At 37.4% G+C, this 20,093-nt stretch overlaps 1 protein-coding gene across 10 annotated transcripts in view; it reads left to right on the top strand.

Annotated features, from left to right (window-relative positions):
• The window catches only part of CADPS2 (calcium dependent secretion activator 2), a 496,507-nt gene that overhangs the window by 461,890 nt on the left and 14,524 nt on the right, over positions 1 to 20,093 (top strand). For 8 of the 10 annotated variants that reach the window (XM_044759580.2, XM_044759476.2, XM_070512671.1 and 5 more), the window contains one exon: positions 9,120 to 9,227. The exons of 1 other annotated variant lie outside the window; for it this stretch is intronic. In XM_044759580.2, coding sequence (XP_044615515.1) covers positions 9,120 to 9,227 — 108 coding nt within the window. Of the gene's footprint in view, positions 1 to 9,119; positions 9,228 to 10,070; positions 10,458 to 20,093 lie in introns of those variants that run through there. One more of the 10 variants, XM_070512663.1, reaches the window with a different exon arrangement.

Below are 20,093 nucleotides of genomic sequence, written 5' to 3'. Positions count from 1 at the left end.
AGATTGCCCCCAGAGCAGCGCATACTAAACCGTAGATGTGGTCTGGCCGTGTCAGATTACTAAGGGAGGAATTTCTCCCTCAGAGCTGGACATGACACCTCTATTATTGATGCCTGTGAATCCTAACTTCAAAAGATGTGAGGTGCTATTGACTGTTACTGTTTTTTATGCTAAAACTCCAGCCATCATTCTTCCTGAAACAGTCTTTTAAGGAGAACCTTATGAGAAAAAAAGAATACCGGCTCACCTTTCACAAAAATTAACTCAAAACTGATCAAAGACCTACTTGTAAAATGCAAACTATAACACTTCTGGAAGAAAATGTAAGAGAAAATATATGTGGCCTTGGGTCTGGTGATGAGTTTTTAGATACAACACCAAAAACATCCATGAAAGAAAAAAATTGCAAGTTGAACTTAATAATTGCCTGCACCGTTAAGAGAATGAAAAGACAAGCCACAGACACATATATGATAAAGGACTGTATCTAAAATGTACAAAGAACTCTTAATATTCAACAATAAGAAAACAAACAACCCAGTTAAAGAATGGGCAAAAATTAGAACAAAGACATACAGGTATCAAGCATATGAAAAGATGCTCAACATCATTTGTCATTAGGGAAATGTCAATTAAAACAATGAGATACCACTACACACCTGTTAGTATGGATAAAATTTTTTAAAAACTGGCAATAGTAAAATGTTGACAAGGATGCAGAGCAACAGGGACTCTGGTTGATTGTTGGTGGAAATGCAAAATGGTACAGCCATTTTGGAAGACTGGCAGTTTCTTGCAAAGCTAAATATAGTCTTACCATGGAACTCATCAATTGCACTCCTAGGTATTTAACCAACTGATTTGAAAACTTATGTCCACATCAAAACCTGCATACAAATGTTCATAGCAACTTTGTTCATAATCACCAAAAATGGGAAGCAGCCAAGATGTCCTTCACTAGGTAAATGGATAAATAATCTGTAGTATATCCATACAGTTGGAATACTATTCGGCAAAAAAAGAAAAAGAAATTAGATATCAGGCCATGCAAAGACATGGATGAATCTTAGAAGCGTATCATTAAGTGAGAGAAGCCAGTCTGAGAAGGCTACATACTGTATGATTTCATTTATATCACATTCTGGTAAAGGCAAAACTGTAAAGATTATAAACAGGTTAGTGGTTGCCGTAAGTTCACAGTCGCAAATCTGAGACAAGAGTCCCATTCAACATATAGCATTCCCATTTAGCAGGAGAAGCCTCAGTCTGTATCAATTAAGAGAATAGAACTAGGAACAGTGACTAAAAACTAGTGGGAGGCAGAACTGAAATCAGTGTAAGGCAAAATCTTTTTTTAAAATAATTAAAATTGTTTTTACAAAGGTGATATATTATTAGAATCTATGCCACTCTTTGCCAGATGCGGTGCTGAAGATTTCTGCATTATGAGGGAAATACAACCAGATGACATTTAAGGTCCTTTCTAACTGTGTTCTGGAATTTTGTTCTATAGGTCGTGTTAGTTATAGGGCATTTTGGTGTGTATGTACAATGCCTATTGAAAATTGTCTTGTTAACATTGTACCACACATTGCATATGGTCTCTGTGCTAGACGGTGAGGTGACACAGCTAAAGAGACCTGGAGAACATGGTAAGGATTACCGGGACCAAGAACAATGGGGAAGCAGAGGAGAAACTCCCCACTAATTGGCCTGCTAGTGGTGATGCCTGATCCTGGTTGTCTGTCCTGAGAAGATGGAGATGGCTTATCTTTCTCATGTTCATTAATAACTCTCTCAAGTGTTCTCTCTTCTTTGTGACACTTGCCAAAGATGTCTACTCTCCTAACTCCCCCAAATGTGGCGTGAATTCAGCTCTATAGTGTACAAACTTGACATGGGGCCCAGGCTCTCAATTCAAGCCCCACCTTTGCCCCCAGCTAGCTGCCTGACTGTGGGCTCCTGTTTTCCCAGCTGTAGATAACAGTATAATCCCTGTGCTGTCTCCCTCACTAGGTTCTTAGGAGAATTCAGTGAACATATTCTCTAGAAAGTGCTTTGTAAATGCAAAGCACTGTTGAAATAAATAGGATTGTTATTGCTTCTGCCTGGAATGCTGCTTCCTGCTCCCCTGCATTCCTCTGCAGTTTCCAGCCCCTGCTTCAGAATGTGACCATTTTCCAAAAGAAGAACCATTTGCCTTCCACAGAGTGAAAAATATTCAATTGTCTCTCATTTATTTTTCTTTCATTTTAGAATATTAAGCACCTTGTGTTTATCAATGGCGACTTTTAAAGGTACAGCTGGTCAGTTCCGTGACAATGGTGTTTTCCCTCCTTCCTTTGCTTCTGATCTTGTTTACTACTTAGATAAGGCCACTTGAATACTCAGTATTTTACATCAGAATGAGAACCAGGCAGAACATGGGGAATGGAGCACCTGCCCACTTTGACATGCTCACCCGGAGAGGCAGAGAGGCTCACCGGGACCGGATTCAGAGTCTTACATTAGACAGCCACGGGAGGTGGCCTGCTGTGCTTCCTAGATGTGCGTTTTGCTTCTCTCATCTTTATTCCTTTTGTTTTTTGTCTGTCTGGCTCTTCTCATATAAGGTAAATCCATGGAGTGATTCTGGGCCCTGGCATTCTGTCATCCTCAGCTCTCCTTTAAACCAAAGTCTGAAAGCTTCCAAATTGGGATGGAGTATATCAACCCCAGTCCATCTAAATGTTGAAAGCTGGATGAAATAATACCTAGTGCATTTTAATTTCACTGCTTCAAGTCTCAGTGTAGTTTCTATAGTTGATGTAACAACTGTAGATAGAGGAGGGAAAGGTTAGTGAACATTATCATAAACTGAGAGGTTTCATACCTTCATCATCATCATAATCATTACTCATGAAAATAATAGTACAAAGCTAGTGTGTGATACACATATTAGCACTTTCCTTGTCTGGTACTCCTGTATCAGCAGGTATTCCTCTAAACTCTGAGATGTTAGTGATCCTTACTATAGATCAGAAACAGCTAGAGAGATACAAGATGCCCATAATCCCAAATGGGCAAGGCATAGTAAGATTAAAATTGAGCCCATACGTCTCAGTTGAAAATCAACCTGTCTCTTTTTCGTGAGTATTTCAGGCTAATATCTTAAACTATTATTCAGTATTACTTCTAATATTTAAAACAGCCTCCTCTTTGGAAGGATTTTCCCTAGTGATACAACAAAAATGTTTGAACATACTAGTGCTGAGATCTATGAATACATAAAATGTCACTACTTAGAAGAAATACTATGAAGGATTCATGTGAACTTGAAGAATGAAAATATGACTATATAAGTTATAGGAGCATTAACTATAACAGATTCTGATATAAGATATTCTCATAGCGTAATGGGAGGAATCTGCTTTTTTACTGACTATACTCATAGGGCACAGACAGATGACCCTTAACCAGAGCAGAACTCTGGAGTAATGGACGCTGTCCCTTAGAAATGTGGGACTGAATCAAATGTAAATATTTAAAACACACCTGTTACATGCTCCAAGTCTTAAAGGTGTTTTCAAAAGGGTGTGGGTGCCATTATCTTTAATTCAAAATTCTCTACTTCACAATTTGGACTCAAAAATGCGTGCTGGTGTTAATTAATGGGACTTTGAGTACTGCTAAATTTAACAAAGAGAAAGGTTACTCTGTGGCCAATTCACTGCTTGAAATAATAGTTTGGAATATTCCTAAAACAATGGGAATTCCTTCGTTTATTGTTTTAAAAAATTAGATAAACCATTATTAGAAAATCTTGAAAGTTTTATATCCTCCTGCTTTTCCGTTTACATTTTCTCCCCACCTTTTATAAATTATTCCTTTTCCTGGGCTTGTCTAAAATATAAGTTGGAATAAATCTAGTTTGAAGGCTTCAGTTCTGTTTATTTCCTTTTGCTTTTCTGTGTGAATACAATATAATTATTCTACTTTGTAGAAAATTTGGTAAAATACGTATTTTTTACAAGATACAGCTATACTCAAAACCTTCTATTCTTTCAAGTATTTGAGAACATATAACTTAAGCTTTTTAAAAGCATTTGGAGTAGTTTAACTTTAAGAACATTTGCACTCAAATATGAAAATATAGAAATTGCTGCATAAATGCTAAGTAATAAAGAATATATTAAACATTGAAAGAAAATACATTGTTGTTAACAATACCTAGGATAAGTTATGTGTTGGTAGAATTATGTCCCCTGTTGCCTGATGATCAGTGATAGACTGTCCCTGAATCTGAAGTGCCACAGCTGGGAGAGAAATTGTTCCTATTACAATTTCAAGTTGAGAAGACAGGCTACTGTTTTAAATCTTACAAGATCAATTTTTTTGAAATGGTAATAATGACTGGATACAGGTATTTTATTTAGGAAGCAGGCAGATTATCACAAATCAGGATATCACAGTTCCACTCGATTGTCTCTTCAGGCAAGCTTTTCTAGGTTATGAGAACTGTGCTTTAAAATTAAGCCAATTATACTGTAGCTACAAGTTAATCTTTGAGACTGGAATAGTATATTTAAAAATTTGTCTCCTTGCTAAATAGACACGATGACAGTGTTTGCACAGTGTATTGTTAACCTCCAGGGGAAGGTTAAGCGGCTTCTTCTGTATCTAAATCTGTTGCTGTGAAAAATGACTGGAGCGTTGCACCCACCTACCCTTGAATGGGGAAAGTGAAGGCTTGCACCTGTGGGATTAGGTGTAGCAGCAGGAAGTAAGAGCATTTGCAGCATATAATTAACATGGAATTTTTTTCTCTTTTTTTAAACAGCATGTTCATCTCACTAGGTTAACTAGTGATTAACACTCGAAAAAAATTTGCTAGAGTCTGCACCCTTACTTAAGCTCCTTCATTCACTGGTGTATTCTATTAACTTGCGCAGCCAATGTCAGAGGAACTCCCCTTACACCATACTTCATTTGCTTCCATATTTATTGATTTATTTATGCTCATTGGGGAGTTGTTTTAGATTTTATTTCCTTTTACTGTCACTTTGTTAACCACATTCTGTTCTTTCTGAATCAAATTAGAAATAATTCATGAACTCCTATTTTGATGTAGAGATTACTACCCTAACAAACACGATGGAGAAGTTAGTGCTTAGTGAACTGAGGATCTCAGAGGTTTAAACGGGAGAACAAAAAAAAGCGTTTACTTTCTCTAAGTGCTATTTAACATATAGTGTGCTTGCTATGTGGTTTTTAATGGTTATTGTCTCGTATTTGTTAAAAACTCTAATTTACCAATATAGAAAAGATTTCTAGTTATAGCTCCCTAGAACACAACATTCTTGATAAAAACTCATCCAAATCCCCAGTCGTTGGAGTTTAATAGGCTGCTCCTTTGATAAGGTTGGTGGACACCCACTTGCCCAGAATGTGTAGCAATATCCTGTCTCCGCAATGCAGTCACATGCATTCTTTTCATTTACACACCAAAAAACAAAAACTTAACAGAATGTGTTCAGTTTTGTTTTTTAACTAAACTTCGTCTCCTAACATGATAACTTGTAATAATGGAATTAGATGCAGTGACTTCCAAAGTGTGTTAATTTTACTGCCACAAAACAGTCTTTGCACAAAGGTGCACTGAACCAGTGATAATGTCTTCTATCCAAACACATTTGTACTGTAAGTAGAAACTGTTTAAACGGAAAATTACATCTTTTTCAGCAATTTATCGGAGATAATTACCCTTCATACTCCACGGAAGGATAAAGTGTTTTAGAGAACTCTAATTCTAATTGGTAAATGTCACCAGCTGTTATAGTTACTCTTACTTGTGTATATTCTTCTAATGCTTATAGTCTCATGCCACAAGCTACATGAAAATATATTCACTAGGTGTGAAATTCCCATATGTCACAGTTTCAAGAATAGGTAAACAGCTCAAAGATAAAGGAAGAAATAATGCTAATGAGGAATGTAGTAATTCTCAGTTTTGTTTTCCAGGCAAGTGGATCTTAATTTGCCAAAAGGGGAAAAAATGTAATTTCAAAAAGAAAAAGACAGAAACACTTAATTTGTTGAAATAAACTTTTAAATGGGCTTTACCTCACTCCCTCAACCATATTCTTATTTCCTTAGAAAGTTGTAAAACTATCTCATCCTACAGATTTCAGAATTATATCCCTTGGGTCTGCCAAAAGGAACAGCATTTAGTTTTCTTTTAGGCTTAACAGTAAAGTGTTTGTTAGTTTTAGATGGTAGAAGATAAACTCTTCCTGGACTGTGTTTCCTGATGTCTAACGTTATCTTGAAAGTAATCAAGGAAACAGAAAAAAATTACCATAGAGTCTATGGCAAGGGTTGAAAGTCATTCTCCAGTCCTCCTGGCCATAACTTAGTTTCCAGTGAGTCTGATGGGTGAAGTGATTGACTAGATTAAACTTCTAAGCATACACTTTTGAAAAGCAGAAATGAAAATGGGGTTGGGATGGGACGAAATGTTGGGCAAGGCAAGCCTCTCATTTTTCTATTCTTTAATTCCCAGTTTAGCTGGGCTGTGCCCAACTGCCTCATTATTACATATATCAAAGCGTTTTGTTCCCAAGCACCTGACTGAAGCTCAGCTGAGCTAACTTGTTATTATAATGTATAGAAAATTGTTCTTATGTCATTTTCATTCTGCAGCAGTATCTTTTCTGAATGTTCTCATTTTCAGTGTTTTGACAAAGTTTGACGGGCGTAGAGACTTATGGGTTAGTTGTCCTCAAGTATTCATAATAGTTATTAATCTTTGTACAAATTAACCTGCCTCTTCACTTGAAAAACTGATGTATAACACGCCCTCCCCACCCCCCAAAAAAAGAAGAAACCACTAGGTTTCTCTTGATTATCCTTGTAGTTTTATTATAGCTTATGATGCAGAAAAATAGTGAAAGAATGAATTTGGTAAATTGCCTCCATTAGGTTTGGAATATATTGCCTACGTTGTGTATGGATGCTCTTGAAGGAAAGACCAGAGAAGACATTTATATAAGTAGTTGTTTCAAATTATACCTGATAATTAATTTTGTTGTATCGAAGTTATATTGGAAGGGATCCTTGAATTTATGTAGTATATGTTTCCCATTAGGCTAAATATAAGAGCAGTGAGAACTTGCTGTAACTCTCATTACCCTGAAATAACTTTGTTACCAAAAGATCAAATTGATTTTTATTAATAAGATATGCTCATTGCCTCTACTGTATGCTGGTTAAGAGAGGGGCAGTTTTATCATTGTATGTAAAATATACTGCCCCCAACAAAAAAAGCGGTGAGAACTTTCTGTCCTTTATTTAAGTAGAAGGTGCTGTCACTGTCCTGGCATCACTTGGATGTGTACCTTGAGTTGTTTTTCCAGCAGTTGTAATAGTTAAATGATCCATTTGCTTTCACTTTATTTCTTTGCCATACTTACTTTTGCAAAATGAGTCTGTTGATGGAGGTAATAAGTGCATTCTATAGATATGAAATGATGCAAGACTGACTTATTTGGGCATCAGTTCTACCGTTTTGTTATTATTAAAGCCATATTCTCATCAAATGAATAACTCAATACAGATTATGAATCAACCCCAGGTGTGGATCATGCAAATAAGTATTTTCATTTGCTAGTCCAGCTATATGAAATGTAAGAAAGAACTAAAGATAAGTCTAGAAGGAAAACTCTTTAGGAGCCATTCAAGTTTTTATGCCTTCCTAGTACTGACTTAGTAGACTCCATAGCAAGGAGGAATTATATTACCTCCCCTATCTCTTCGAACGTTAGAAGACACCAAATGTTGGATAACTTTGGAAAGTTATGTGATCTACACCTTTGGCTCTTCATCAGAGACTGGTTCATCAATATTCTTACTGTGTTTATAAAATAAAATAAATCCTTGGGATAATGTTGATAAATAAGAATGAGTAGAAGCAAGGATAATCTACAAAATTTTGGTTTATGTTTCACTTTATAATACATTAAATGTTTTTTTGCCCACTATCTACTAATAATGTTTTATTCAGGTTCGTATTCCTTGGGCACCCATGGTAGTTGAGGAAGGCAACCCCACGAAAGCTAACATTTTTGTTTTTAAATATATGGATAAACCAGCCAGAAATGATGAAAAGTAAATTGTATTTGCCATTAGGAAATGATTATTGCATATGGGAACTTTTTGAAATATTCATTCATTTTTACTGCTTTGGTATATTGACCTTTCAAGACAGCCATTTTTTTTTTTTTTTAAAGATTGTCACCTGGGCTAACAACTGTTGCCAATCTTCCTTTGTTTCTCTTTTTTTTTTTTTTTAAGGATTGGCACCTGGGCTAACAACTGTTGCCAATCTTTTTTTTTTCTTCTGCTTTATCTCCCCAACCCCACCCTGTACACAGTTGTATATCTTAGTTGCAGGTCCTTCTAGTTGTGGGATGTGGGACGCCGCCTCAACATGGCCTGACGAGCAGTGCCATGTCAGCGCCCAGGATCCGAACCCTGGGCCACCGCAGCGGAGCACGCGAACTTAACCACTCGGCCACGGAGCCAGCCCCAAGATAGCCATTTTTTAAAAAGTGGTATCTACTAGTTTACAACCACATATTTCTAATCATTTTAATAGTGATGAATAACTATGACCTCAAGTTATAGTCATAAGAAAATTTTATTTACTTTAGTACTGAAGGTGGTCATTGTTCATTTGGTCTTGAGCATATTTTTCTAGCATAATTTTTTTTTTTTTTTAAAGATTGGCACCTGAGCTAACAACTGTTGCCAATCTTTTTTTTTTCCTGCTTTGTCTCCCCAAATCCCCCCTGGTACATAGTTGTATATTCTTAGTTACAGGTCCTTCTGGTTGTGGCATGTGGGATGCCACCTCAACGAGGCCTAACAACCGGTGCCATGTCCGTGCCCAGGATCTGAACCAGCGAAACACTGGGCCGCTGCAGCAGAGTGCACGAACTTAACCACTTGGCCACGGGGCCAGCCCCTAGTGTAATTTTTGAAATGATATAATGAATGATTTTCTGGGGTTGTGGTTAAATAATATTTTCACAATTAAGACCTTATATTGTTTTATTCGTCATGCTTTTCCCTCACAACAGAAACCAGGAATGGATCTGGCAGACACCTATATTATGTTTGTTCGGCAAAACCAGGATATTCTTCGAGAAAAGATCAATGAGGAAATGTATATAGAAAAGTTGTTTGATGTAAGTAATTCCGCTTGCAAGGTATGCTGGCATTATAGTCATACTGTCCAGGAGCGAGTTGCATTTGATGGTATGCTTGCAAAGCAGGCTCTTGTTTTTTGTCCCTTGTCTTCTATGCAGCTAATATAGTTGATAATTTTATCTTTTTGACTGCTGACAGGAGCCTTAATTGCCTTTTCTTTGTACATGAAAACTGTCACTGTTAGAATGAGAGTCTCAAAAACATTCTAAGGTTAATTTTAACAAGCAAGACAATAATCAGTTTACCATTGTGTACAGCATCGTTTCCCTTGCCTTCACAGCATTCCATAAACAGAATCTTGTTATCTGGATTTTGCCCCGACTATAAAAGTTTTTTTAACCCAATACAATACTCTTCAGTTCAACAAAGAAATAAGCTGCAGTAAAGCCAAATTTCTGGAACTCTAGTGTTATTGAACATTTTTATCATGATTTACAGCACTGATGTATGCTAACAGATACATTGCTGCCGTTTGATCAGTATGAAAGTTTTCATTTAGGCATGGCCACTGCTAGAAATGTGGGCTTGTGGTTTTTAATACCATGGTCGAGTTTCATTTACTGACTATCTGCACAGGAGACTAAGAGAGCAGTGCATTTCAATAACAATGTTGTCATTCATTTGTCATTCTTTAAGTCAATTCAAAGGAAGTGGTACTTTGCTTGTGACATAGCTTTGCATCATTCCCCACAATGCTGATTCTGAAATGTAATATTTGCCTTGAACTGTATTTATTTATGTACATCTTCTCTGCATTTTAGAAATGCTTTTCTGGCAGTTTCATTTAATTATGCAAGTTACTGCAAATGTTTTCATAACAGCAATTCACGGGCTTCATGGTGACACTTCAGCTGTGGCAGTTACAGAAGGTCCTGCTACGTCGTCATCCCACCGTGGTCTGTCCTGTCAGTGTTCACTGTTTGTCAGGTTGGGTGGTCAAAAGAAGTCTTACCTTTCATACTTTATGTTTCTAGCCTCTACCCAGGCTGTTTTACAATACAAGTATCATCTGTTTTAATAAGCTAAGTGTTAATATGTGTGAAAAGAATGATTTCCTAAAAGCTTTGATGCCCTGCAGGGGTAGAAAAATTATCATCCATCCAGCTGGCTCTTTTACAAAATACTGAAACCGTATTAGCAACTTCTGCTTCCATTTGGTATTGCTCTGAATTTACAAGTATTTGTTTCACTTCCAAGTTCTCTTTTACTTTTTTGGCTTATGGGGTAATTTTCAAAAATGTTGATCAGAAAAGGAAAGTTGAATTGATGTATTCCCATTATATTTCTTCATAGTGTAAGTATAGTTAAAGCACATATTCTATGATGAAAAAAGGTGGAGTCATTTTGGAAATAGGCCATTGTAGATAGGGGTAGGTATGTATGTATGTTTTCTTAACATCTTCAATTTTTTGTCTCGGTTACATGTTTACTACAAAGCTTGCTGTCAGTTCATAACAGAGGTAGAATTTTTTCTCCATAAAGGTATTCCCCACTTCAACTCCCCTTCGTTCAGCAAACTTCTTCTGAAGACTTTTTGTGTGGCAACAATAACAAAGGGAACTGACTAGGGGCCGGCTCAGTGGTTAAGTGTGCATGTTCCACTTTGGCGGCCTGGGGTTTGCCAGTTCGGATCCCGGGTGCAGACATGGCATCACTTGGCAAGCCATGCTGTAGTAGGCGTCCCACATATAAACTGGAAGAAGATGGGCACGGCTGTTGGCTCAGGGCCAGTCTTCCTCAGCAAAAAGAGGAGGATTGACAGCAGATGTTAGCGTAGGGCTAATCTTCCTCCAAAAAAATAAATAAAAAGTAAATAAATAAATAAATAAAGGATTGTTATGTCTTCTAAACAAAAACAAAGGGAGCTAACTAAAGTGGGTGCAAGGTGGCCAACATTGAAATGATGTGCTAGTTTAATTGTCCTGGTTGTGTATACTTTCCTTTCAATACCTAAGCATCTGACATCGCTGTGGGTTTGCTTCTAAAAGGAACCTTTGACAAACAACCATTCTGTTTTGCGATGGTTTTGTCATTTTGCGTATCCCCACTAGAACACTGGGCTTGTTATTTGTAAAATAGTTATACTGTCCTTAAACACTCTAATATTTTTAAGTTGCACGTTTTTGTTACTGTAATTAAAAATAAAAAATAAACTCTAATTCTGTGGATATGTCATCAAGAGTAACATGTATGAGGGGGTACTAAGAGCCCCTAATTAGCCAAGACTGAATTTGCCTCAATTACAGTTCGTAAATGAGAGGTTATCAAGTGTGTGTTGAAAGGTAAAGTAGAATGTGTGTCTTAAGCAACAGATCATTACTGAGAGACATTATATAATTATTGGAAATCCACTTGGCTGGAGCTTGAAATAATATTGTTAGGTGTCAAGAAACAGTTGAAAATAATGACCCTATAAATACCGTTAGCAACCTTAGTCTATTACAGATAAAAGATTGAAGAGAACAGTTTTATTCAGGCATCATGACAAACTTCTTGCTATTCCAATTAAAGTAGTTGTTGAGTAAGTAAGGAAATGGAACCTCCCAACTTCAGATGCAGAGGAAGACGCACACACACATGCACACACGCACTACAGTGAGTCAACACTTAGTGGTTTTAACCAACCTACATAAGGGTACAGGGGCTATAGTTTCTGGCCATGTGATGAGAGAGCTTGATTCCTTAAGAAGGATATGCTTTTTACCCGGGTGAAATTCACTTAGTTTTAAAAATACCACATGTAGCAATATTTTTACATAAAACAGTTATTTTGTCAGACAGGTATTCATCCTGCCTCTAATACCAACACTTTGAAACAGAACTCATGTGGTTTACTAAATAATCTTTTTCTGCATGATACCCTACCTATGGAAAGACTATTGAAAATTCTGTGAAACTTTCCTTGAGACTAGTAACTGATCACTGGACTCGAAAACTTTTTAATCAATTGAGCATCTTAATTGCTCCTGGTATTTGTGGCAAAATACCTTAGGGTTCTATTTAAATAATTGTATCAGTGACTACGGCCAAAAACTGACCATTGCCGAAGGCTTATGTCCATTGTTTTGGAATGCACCTGTGAAGGAGAATGGTGCCTCCCACCATTATTGATGTACAACCCACACAGCCGTATGCCATGACCCAGCTTCCTGGGCATCTTGCACTGCTATTATTATTGTTCTAGCCTCCATCGAAAGTTTTTTATTTCTTAACTTCAAAGTCCTAAAGAGGGAGATGATTAAAATCTGTATTATCTTAAAGGCCCTAAATAGGATAATCTTAGACCTTTACATTAGATCTTAAAATGTTAAAACTAAAACTACCCTTGGAAGATTAAAAAAGTTTATTAAGACAAATACCAGGGCCGGCCCGGTGGCCGAGTGGTTAAGTTTGTGTGGTCCACATCTGCAACTCGGAGTTCACGGGTTCGGATCCTGGGCATGGACCTATATACACTCATCACGCCATGCTGAGGCCACGTCCCACATAGAAGAACTAGAAGGACCTACAACTAGGATGTGCAACTATGCACTGGGGCTTTGGGGAGGGAAAAAAAGAGGAAGATTGGCAACAGAAGTTAGCTGAGGGCCAGTCTTCCTCATACACACAGAAAAAAAAGACAAATACTAAGACATTCTCCTTCATTCCATAAAGTGGTTAAACTTATAAAAACACTTTCTGCTTAAAACAGAAATAACTTCAAAAAAGGATAAATAAATGATGGCAGATCCGTGCTGTTAATGAAAGGAACAGTTTGTTTAAGCTACATCCCTAATCTTTTCAAATCATCAAAATAATAATGATAGCCTTAGCTGTCACCACCACCATTCCTGGGGCTCCTCCATGTACCAGAAATGTGCTGCGTGCTTTACCTAGATCATTCGTAACCTTCTGGACAAGACTCCATCATCCCTGTTTCATCCTTATTTTCGGGTTAAGGAATCTCCTGCTCAGAGAAGATAAGTGACTTGTTAAGTGTTGAACCAGACTTTGCTATTGTGTCTGTCTAGTTTCAAAGTCCATACTGTCTCCACCATACCTCAGACTTACGAAATTTGAAATGGTATAACAGTGTTGTGGGAAGAGGGCTAGACCAGGAATCCAGAAACCTGAGTTCCAGCCACAGTTCTGCCAATTATTATCTGAGTGAGTTTCAAGAAGTTATGTCACCTATTTAAGACTCGCTATAGTTAGTACACACAGACGGAAGAAGTTGGTCTAGAGCTCCAGATGGTTTCTGAAATCCCTCCCAGACTTTAAGCCAACTAAATTAAATTAATTTTAATTTTAGGAATGGCAACAAAAATCACTGCCTTGTTTGCATTCTGAGTCTTGCACCCCAGAGTAGGAATTCTTAAGTTTTTTGGTGATGGCCAGGTGAAAGCAAGATATCACGCAAGAAGCAATAGCAAAATGCAGTGGAAAAGAGTTTCTATATAAAAGAATAGCTGTGTCATATGACATTCTATGTGTCTACCACCATGGTTCTGAACCCCAAATTTAGGAAAATAGTTGAAACTCCTATATTCTGTATTCATGCCAAAGTCTTTCTGAGTGACCAGAATATTTTAAACAGAGGCTGTCTCTGCCTCTCAAGTGATCATTAGTACACATGCTAAGTTTAAAATCTACATGCTCTATTTACTTTTTCAATTAAAAAAAGTTCTTATCTAGGTAAGAAAAATCTAAAAGAAGTTCTCCTGTAGGAGGAAAGACCTTGGATTCACCAAAAGAAAGTTTTTCTGCTTTGTAGGCAATCCCTTACACCAATGTCCTTTTTCTTACCTACAAAAGGTCGTTGTCAGCAGCCTTTAAAATCTTTATCAAATCAGAACCATCTACAACTTCTCTAATCCCAATATAAAAGTATGAGAAAGATTTCCTAATTCTTAAATTCCATTCTGAATACCTACTATGATGTTTCTTCCCACACTCTCTTGTTTCCGGACACTCAGTTGCAAGCCACAGGTGCCCATGTGTCAGGGAAGCAGCTGGCCATGTTCCCTGAGAGCTTTGGATCTCTGGGTTGGGAAGTAGTGATGTTTCAGAAGTCAAAACTGGCATCTACAGTAATGGCCACAAGAGCACCCTCTTCGGTTGTTTCCTAATGTCCAAGAATGTTACAATCCCAAGGCAGTTAAGGGGCATCGTATTGTCCAGGACAAACAATACACCTACCTCACTCTAAGCCCTTGTACAGTCATTCTGCATTGCCCATCTTAACTCCCTTTGAAACAATTTTGTTTTAGCCCTCATGTTGCTGAAGACACATCAGGGTGCAGTATTTAATTGGTAAATCATGCAGATTAAGCATTCTCTTGTGTTATAAACTGATTAAATATTTAATTGTTGAGGAGTTTCATCCCAATGAGTTTTTTTTTAAATATTGTTGTGATGTCTTAAATTAAAAGTAATTCTTTAAATAATAGTTAATCAGTTATATTCATCTAAATAGCATTTTAAAAGGATTCCTTTCTCAGGACTTTCCTTGAAAAGAATTCTTTTCAGTAAAACAACTCTAAATTAAACATTTTAAGTAAAATTGACCAAACTATATAAATGAGTTCAGTAGCCATTTTAAGATATGGTAAGATAAAAAGAAAAAAACTGGAACTATTACAAGTGAATATGCTTCTCAAAATAAAACTGATTTTGCACTTCTTTGCTCTCATTTGTCTCTGAACTCCCCAATAAGACAAGGGGGCCGCTCAGAAGTTTTGAGTGTAATGTTTCACAGCAGTGCCCAAACTTTTTGATTCAAGAATTTATTCATCCTCGGATCAACACTACTATTTTTAAGTTATTTAAAGATTCAGTTTATTATCATGTTGATTTCCCAAGAATACTTGAAATCAGCAGAACATGGGGAAAAGTAACTATTGACAAAACTTCTTTCATGATACCCCTGGTGGTATGTATTTAGAACTGAGCATCTACTTTTTCAATCGTATTCCCTAGATGAATTTCTTTGTGTATGTTATCAGCCTCTTTATTAGGAAGGCAGGCTGGAACCCATTAAGACTGAAGATTTCTGTGCTTTTTTGCATGTCTTACAATTCTACAGTATTATACATATATTCTCCTGGATGGGAATATCGACTTAAAAACAGCAGTTTTCCTCTTTTCAGTGATCTTTCACTTTCAAATGACTGGGAAGTTTTTATATAGACTACGTAAATTAGTATAGATTCCCATTGCAGAGTATTTTCTTTTTTGTTTTGTCTCTATATAAAATGAAGTCGAATATAAAACATTAAATATTGGCCCATTCTGCCCAACCATGATTTTCCTATCAATACTCAAAATTAAATGTTAATATCACTCGCATGTCATAACCGTTATTTTGCTTTTCCGTCAATAGAAAGGGATGGATGCTATAAGTTTAATGATAGCTCAAGGCTATTTGAGATTATTTATTCCTAAACATTGTTATGTTGTATATCCTGGTACCTCATTGTGTACTAAAGGATAAGAGTTTGACTCTTAAATGTGTTACAGGGGCAGCATTTCATTCATCTCCCATCTCACATGCTATAATACTGTGTTGTTTAGCTGCTTTCACATATTGTTTTCCAGGTGTGTTTTTTTTTAATTGTATATATTCCTGCTTTGTTTTTCCTACAGTATTTGGACTCATTGAAGTTGTTTGACCCCTTTTAAGCTAGTCATAGTCAAATTGGTTCTATATATCGTCGTCTGCCTCAGTAAATGCCATGCAGAGCTTGCTCCTCAGCTAATTTTTTTCCTTAAAGTTTGTTTCTCTTTAAAACCTCTGCTCTCGAATTACAGCTGTCTGGTTCGCTTTAGTTAAGAATCCTTAATGTTAAGTTATTATTTGTAAGTGTAAGAAATTATCAAAGGATCTACTTTTGATGTATGGTGTGTGCCAAAATAGCTTTGGCAAGTCCAGACGCAGCTCAGAGCAGCCAAAGGCCCTCATTTGAATCTAAGCTGTTGGTGAATTAAAACCTGAGAAACTTGAGATAAGCGTGCCTAATTGCCTGAAAGAAACTCAACAAGAAAATGTCTTGTAGCTTGTTGATCTTATTTCTTTGATAATTCAAAAGAATCTTCAAGAAATATGTGGACTTCTTACTTATATTCTTGAAATGTGAGCATGGCACACAATTGTCATTTGGCACATTCCCAGAAATACACATCTTTGCATGAGGCACCTGGACATATGTGGCAGGTCTGGTAGAATCAGCTAATTAACAACACAGGCTTAAACAGGCACCTCATCTGGCGGTGCAGTTAGTTGCCTGATGGTGCTCAGCAGGATCGGGTAGTGCTTTTTATTTTTCTATCCTAATGGTCGGCTGCCCACCTAATTTTGCCTTATTGTCAGTCACTACTTACCGCAGCTTGGGGCCCTCCCAGGAGGCTAAATTATTATCAAAGGATTAGGGAGATGTAGCTTTGCAGCTCTGACATTTCTGATTACTTGTCTATGCCAGAACACTAATTAGCTGTGACTAATTAAGAAAAATGTTCCTGCCATAGAAAACCATTTAAAAGAACTGAGAAGTAGAAAAGCAATTCAAAAGCTGAGCAGTGCTCCGATTTGCTGATGCTCTTTAGATTTCCACCAGAGCCTAAACTCACCTTTAATTGTGCTCAGAATTTAAAAAAAGAAAACTCACATGCAAACTGATCTGAGGTTTTCGCTTGAATAGGAAAAAGAGATTGTTCTTGAGCACCTCAACTCTCTTAGCAATGGTAAAATTTGTCTTTGATGAATGGAAGATGACAGAACTTTCATTTTCATAGAGAAATTTTTCTAAATTTATGCACCAAATGCATAAATGAGCATTTGCATTCACTCACCCAAGCCAATAACGACTTAGTAGTCATTGAAGAAATTAGAATCTTCTATTGATTTTATAAAAGATAGTTGAAATGATCACAAAGCAACATGTTGAGCATTTCAAAAGTTATTTAGTATTGATTTCAGGCTACTTTCACGTTTAAGACGGTCTGGAAACTGTGACTTCTCCATGCAAAGCCTGGTTTTTCCACAGTGACTGCATGCTTGCACTGCCACTGGCCACTGGTGACTTATTAATCAATGTCCCCAGGCCTCCCCTGAGACCAGCATCTCTATCAGCTGACCAGGGTGATGTGTTCATAGAACTGATAGCTACTACTCTCCTTCTCTTCGAACCTAACTTCATAAGCAGATGACACATGGCTTGAAAGCCATTTTCTGTTGTGGCTTTTTGAGCTCCCCTTCTGTCAACCACGCCCTCTGCAGCTTTCCCTCCAGCCCCATCTACAAGGGCAGTGCCATTCGCGAGTGGGCGCAGCAGTGGCAACCAGATCGCCACTATTGACTAAGTCCAACTAAAAAACAAAATCTGTGTAAGGAAGCGGCTGTTGTGGTAAACCATCACTAGATGTGTTTCCTGAATGTGTTGAAAGGAAACTATGAAAGAACAATTTTCAAAGGTACGTACTTATAAACACCCAAACTCGAGAGAGCCCTCAATTTCCTGATCTCGGCTCAGCCCTAGGTAAGAAGCCATCTAAATTTTGCTATCTTAATATGGGCAAAATATATTGTTTGAAATAAAGTTCTAACCCCTACCTCACCTAAATTCTCTATGCTGCTTGTTGAGCCCATTTCCCCTTTTCCTTTCAGTGAAGAACAAAAAGCAGGTAGCCAGCATCCTCTAGGGAATAATTCATCCTATATATGAAGACTGTTATTAAGGCACCTGTCATACTTGTCTACTCCAGGAGAAATAGTCTCTATTTTTTTTTTTTTTTTATTAATGTTATGATGGATTACAAGCTTGTGAAATTTCAGTTGTACATTTTTGTTAGTCATGTTGTGGGTACACCACTTCCCCCTCCGTGCCCTCCCCCCACCCCCCCTTTTCCCTGGTAACCACCGATCAGATCTCCTTCTCAATATACTAATTTCCACCTATGAGTGGAGTCATATAGAGTTCGTCTTTCTCTGAAATAGTCTCTATTTTTTAACTTCTCTTCATAGGCCGTTTTCTAGCCCTTTAATGATCTTTGTGGCTGTCCTTTGAAACGTCTCAGAGTGTTCTCTGTTGTGTTTAGGATTTAGAGTCAGGAATAGGATGCAGTATTTGAATGTGGCTGAACCAGATTCTTTCCAGCCATATTCCTATGTATGCATTCTAATACATCACTTTCCCACACTTTAGCTCTATGGATCCTCATTGATTTGGTCCCATATATTCCCCACATTTCTTTTTGTTGACTTTCCCCTCAGTTACTGCCTGTCTTATACATGTATAATGTATGTGTTTATTGATGTAGAATGTCCATTCAGGTGATATTTTGAATGCATGAGGTTTAGCAAACAAATCCAATTCACCACTCACTCAGTATGTGTAAGGAATGGTGGTGGATGTTGGGAATAAAACGTTGTGCATCAGTTTTGTCCCACATAGTTGGATGCGTCTGTCACAATTACTCAGTAGGATTCTAATTAAAATAGGAAATTGAAACCCCTCTTATTAATCACTTATTCATATAACCAGTATTTATTGGCCACATACTTTGCTAGAGGCTGAGAATACAATGTTAAAGAAGACAGATAAGGTCCCTGCCCTAAGGGAGCTTACATTTCTATGACCAAAAGGGTCTTTTGAAAAAGTTGTTAATTTCTACATAAAAATGTTTCATGTTTTCATCTCGAGCGTAGGTATTAACAGATTTTTTTTTTAGATGGATGTACTATGGAGAACTAAAATCCAGTGCGCTTTCAAAAGAGATAATAGTGATTATCTATGAAATTTGTTTATTTCTCTGTTTCAAGTGGATGATTGGAAACTTGCCCAGAATTAGGGCAACACAGAATTTGTTCCTAGCTGCAATGTTTGCAATATCAAATGCCATGACTGTGAGATAAGGGCACACTCTCCCTCTCTGCCCTTCATGGGTTCTTTGCTCAAAAGCCAGGCTTATACCAGCTCCCAGGAGAGAGCTCTCATGTTCCCTCAAACTGAAGTCAACAATGCCACAGCAATGATGTTTTTCTGCCTTTTTTAAAAAAACAGTCACAATGCCAACAAATATAGAAGGCACCCAAGACATGTCACTTAGTGGTGAAGATGCACAGGCGGCACTTCCAGACATGCCCCACAGCCTCAGATAACCCCCAGGGATGGGTACCAGTACCCACGGGCATATGCTGGAGCTCCCTGCTTGAGGGACAAACTCTGGAGGGCCAGTCCAAGAGCTGAGCACATCAACATCTCAGCCTGTAGTGGTATCATATCTTTGTGTGTAAGAGTGTATGTGTGGGCACTCATATATGTACATAGACGTGGGGGTTTGTTGGCTTACGGTACTCTCTCCTTGAGTTCATCCCCTAGCATGAAATTAGACTGTCACACTTAAAGCTCCAGTTTAGTCTGTTAAATTTCTTTAGCCAAATGCAATTGTTTACTTTTTGATGATTTCTACAGCTAACATCTGTTAAATTTTTTTTTATTAATGAAACATGCGATTCAAATTAACAATTAACCTGGCTCTGATATTCCTCCCTTTTTTTCTATTGAAAAACTACCCTGTCGCTATTATATATGTAGCACTTTAGAATTCCAAATATTTAAAAGCATTAAGTCCTTCAGCTAAATGTAGTGCATGCAATGTGCCAGACATTCTGCTAAGGGCTGGAGATATCAATAAAAATAAGGCTCGCTTGCTGCCTTGTGGATACTCACAACCCATTGAGGCAGACATATTGCTCGTTGTGCAATATTTTTAAAGACAACTGTACAGAGTTCTATGAGCAGAAAATATGGAAGCATCTAATTCTGCCTAGTAAGAAATAGTATTGGCTTGAGAGCAGGAATAATGGT

The sequence above is a fragment of the Equus asinus genome, chromosome 1 (genome assembly GCF_041296235.1).
Source record: "Equus asinus isolate D_3611 breed Donkey chromosome 1, EquAss-T2T_v2, whole genome shotgun sequence".
In the NCBI taxonomy this organism is placed as follows: Eukaryota; Metazoa; Chordata; class Mammalia; order Perissodactyla; family Equidae; genus Equus; species Equus asinus.
The sequence above is the reverse complement of the archived record's forward strand: the minus strand, read 5'-3'. Positions and strand labels throughout refer to the sequence as shown.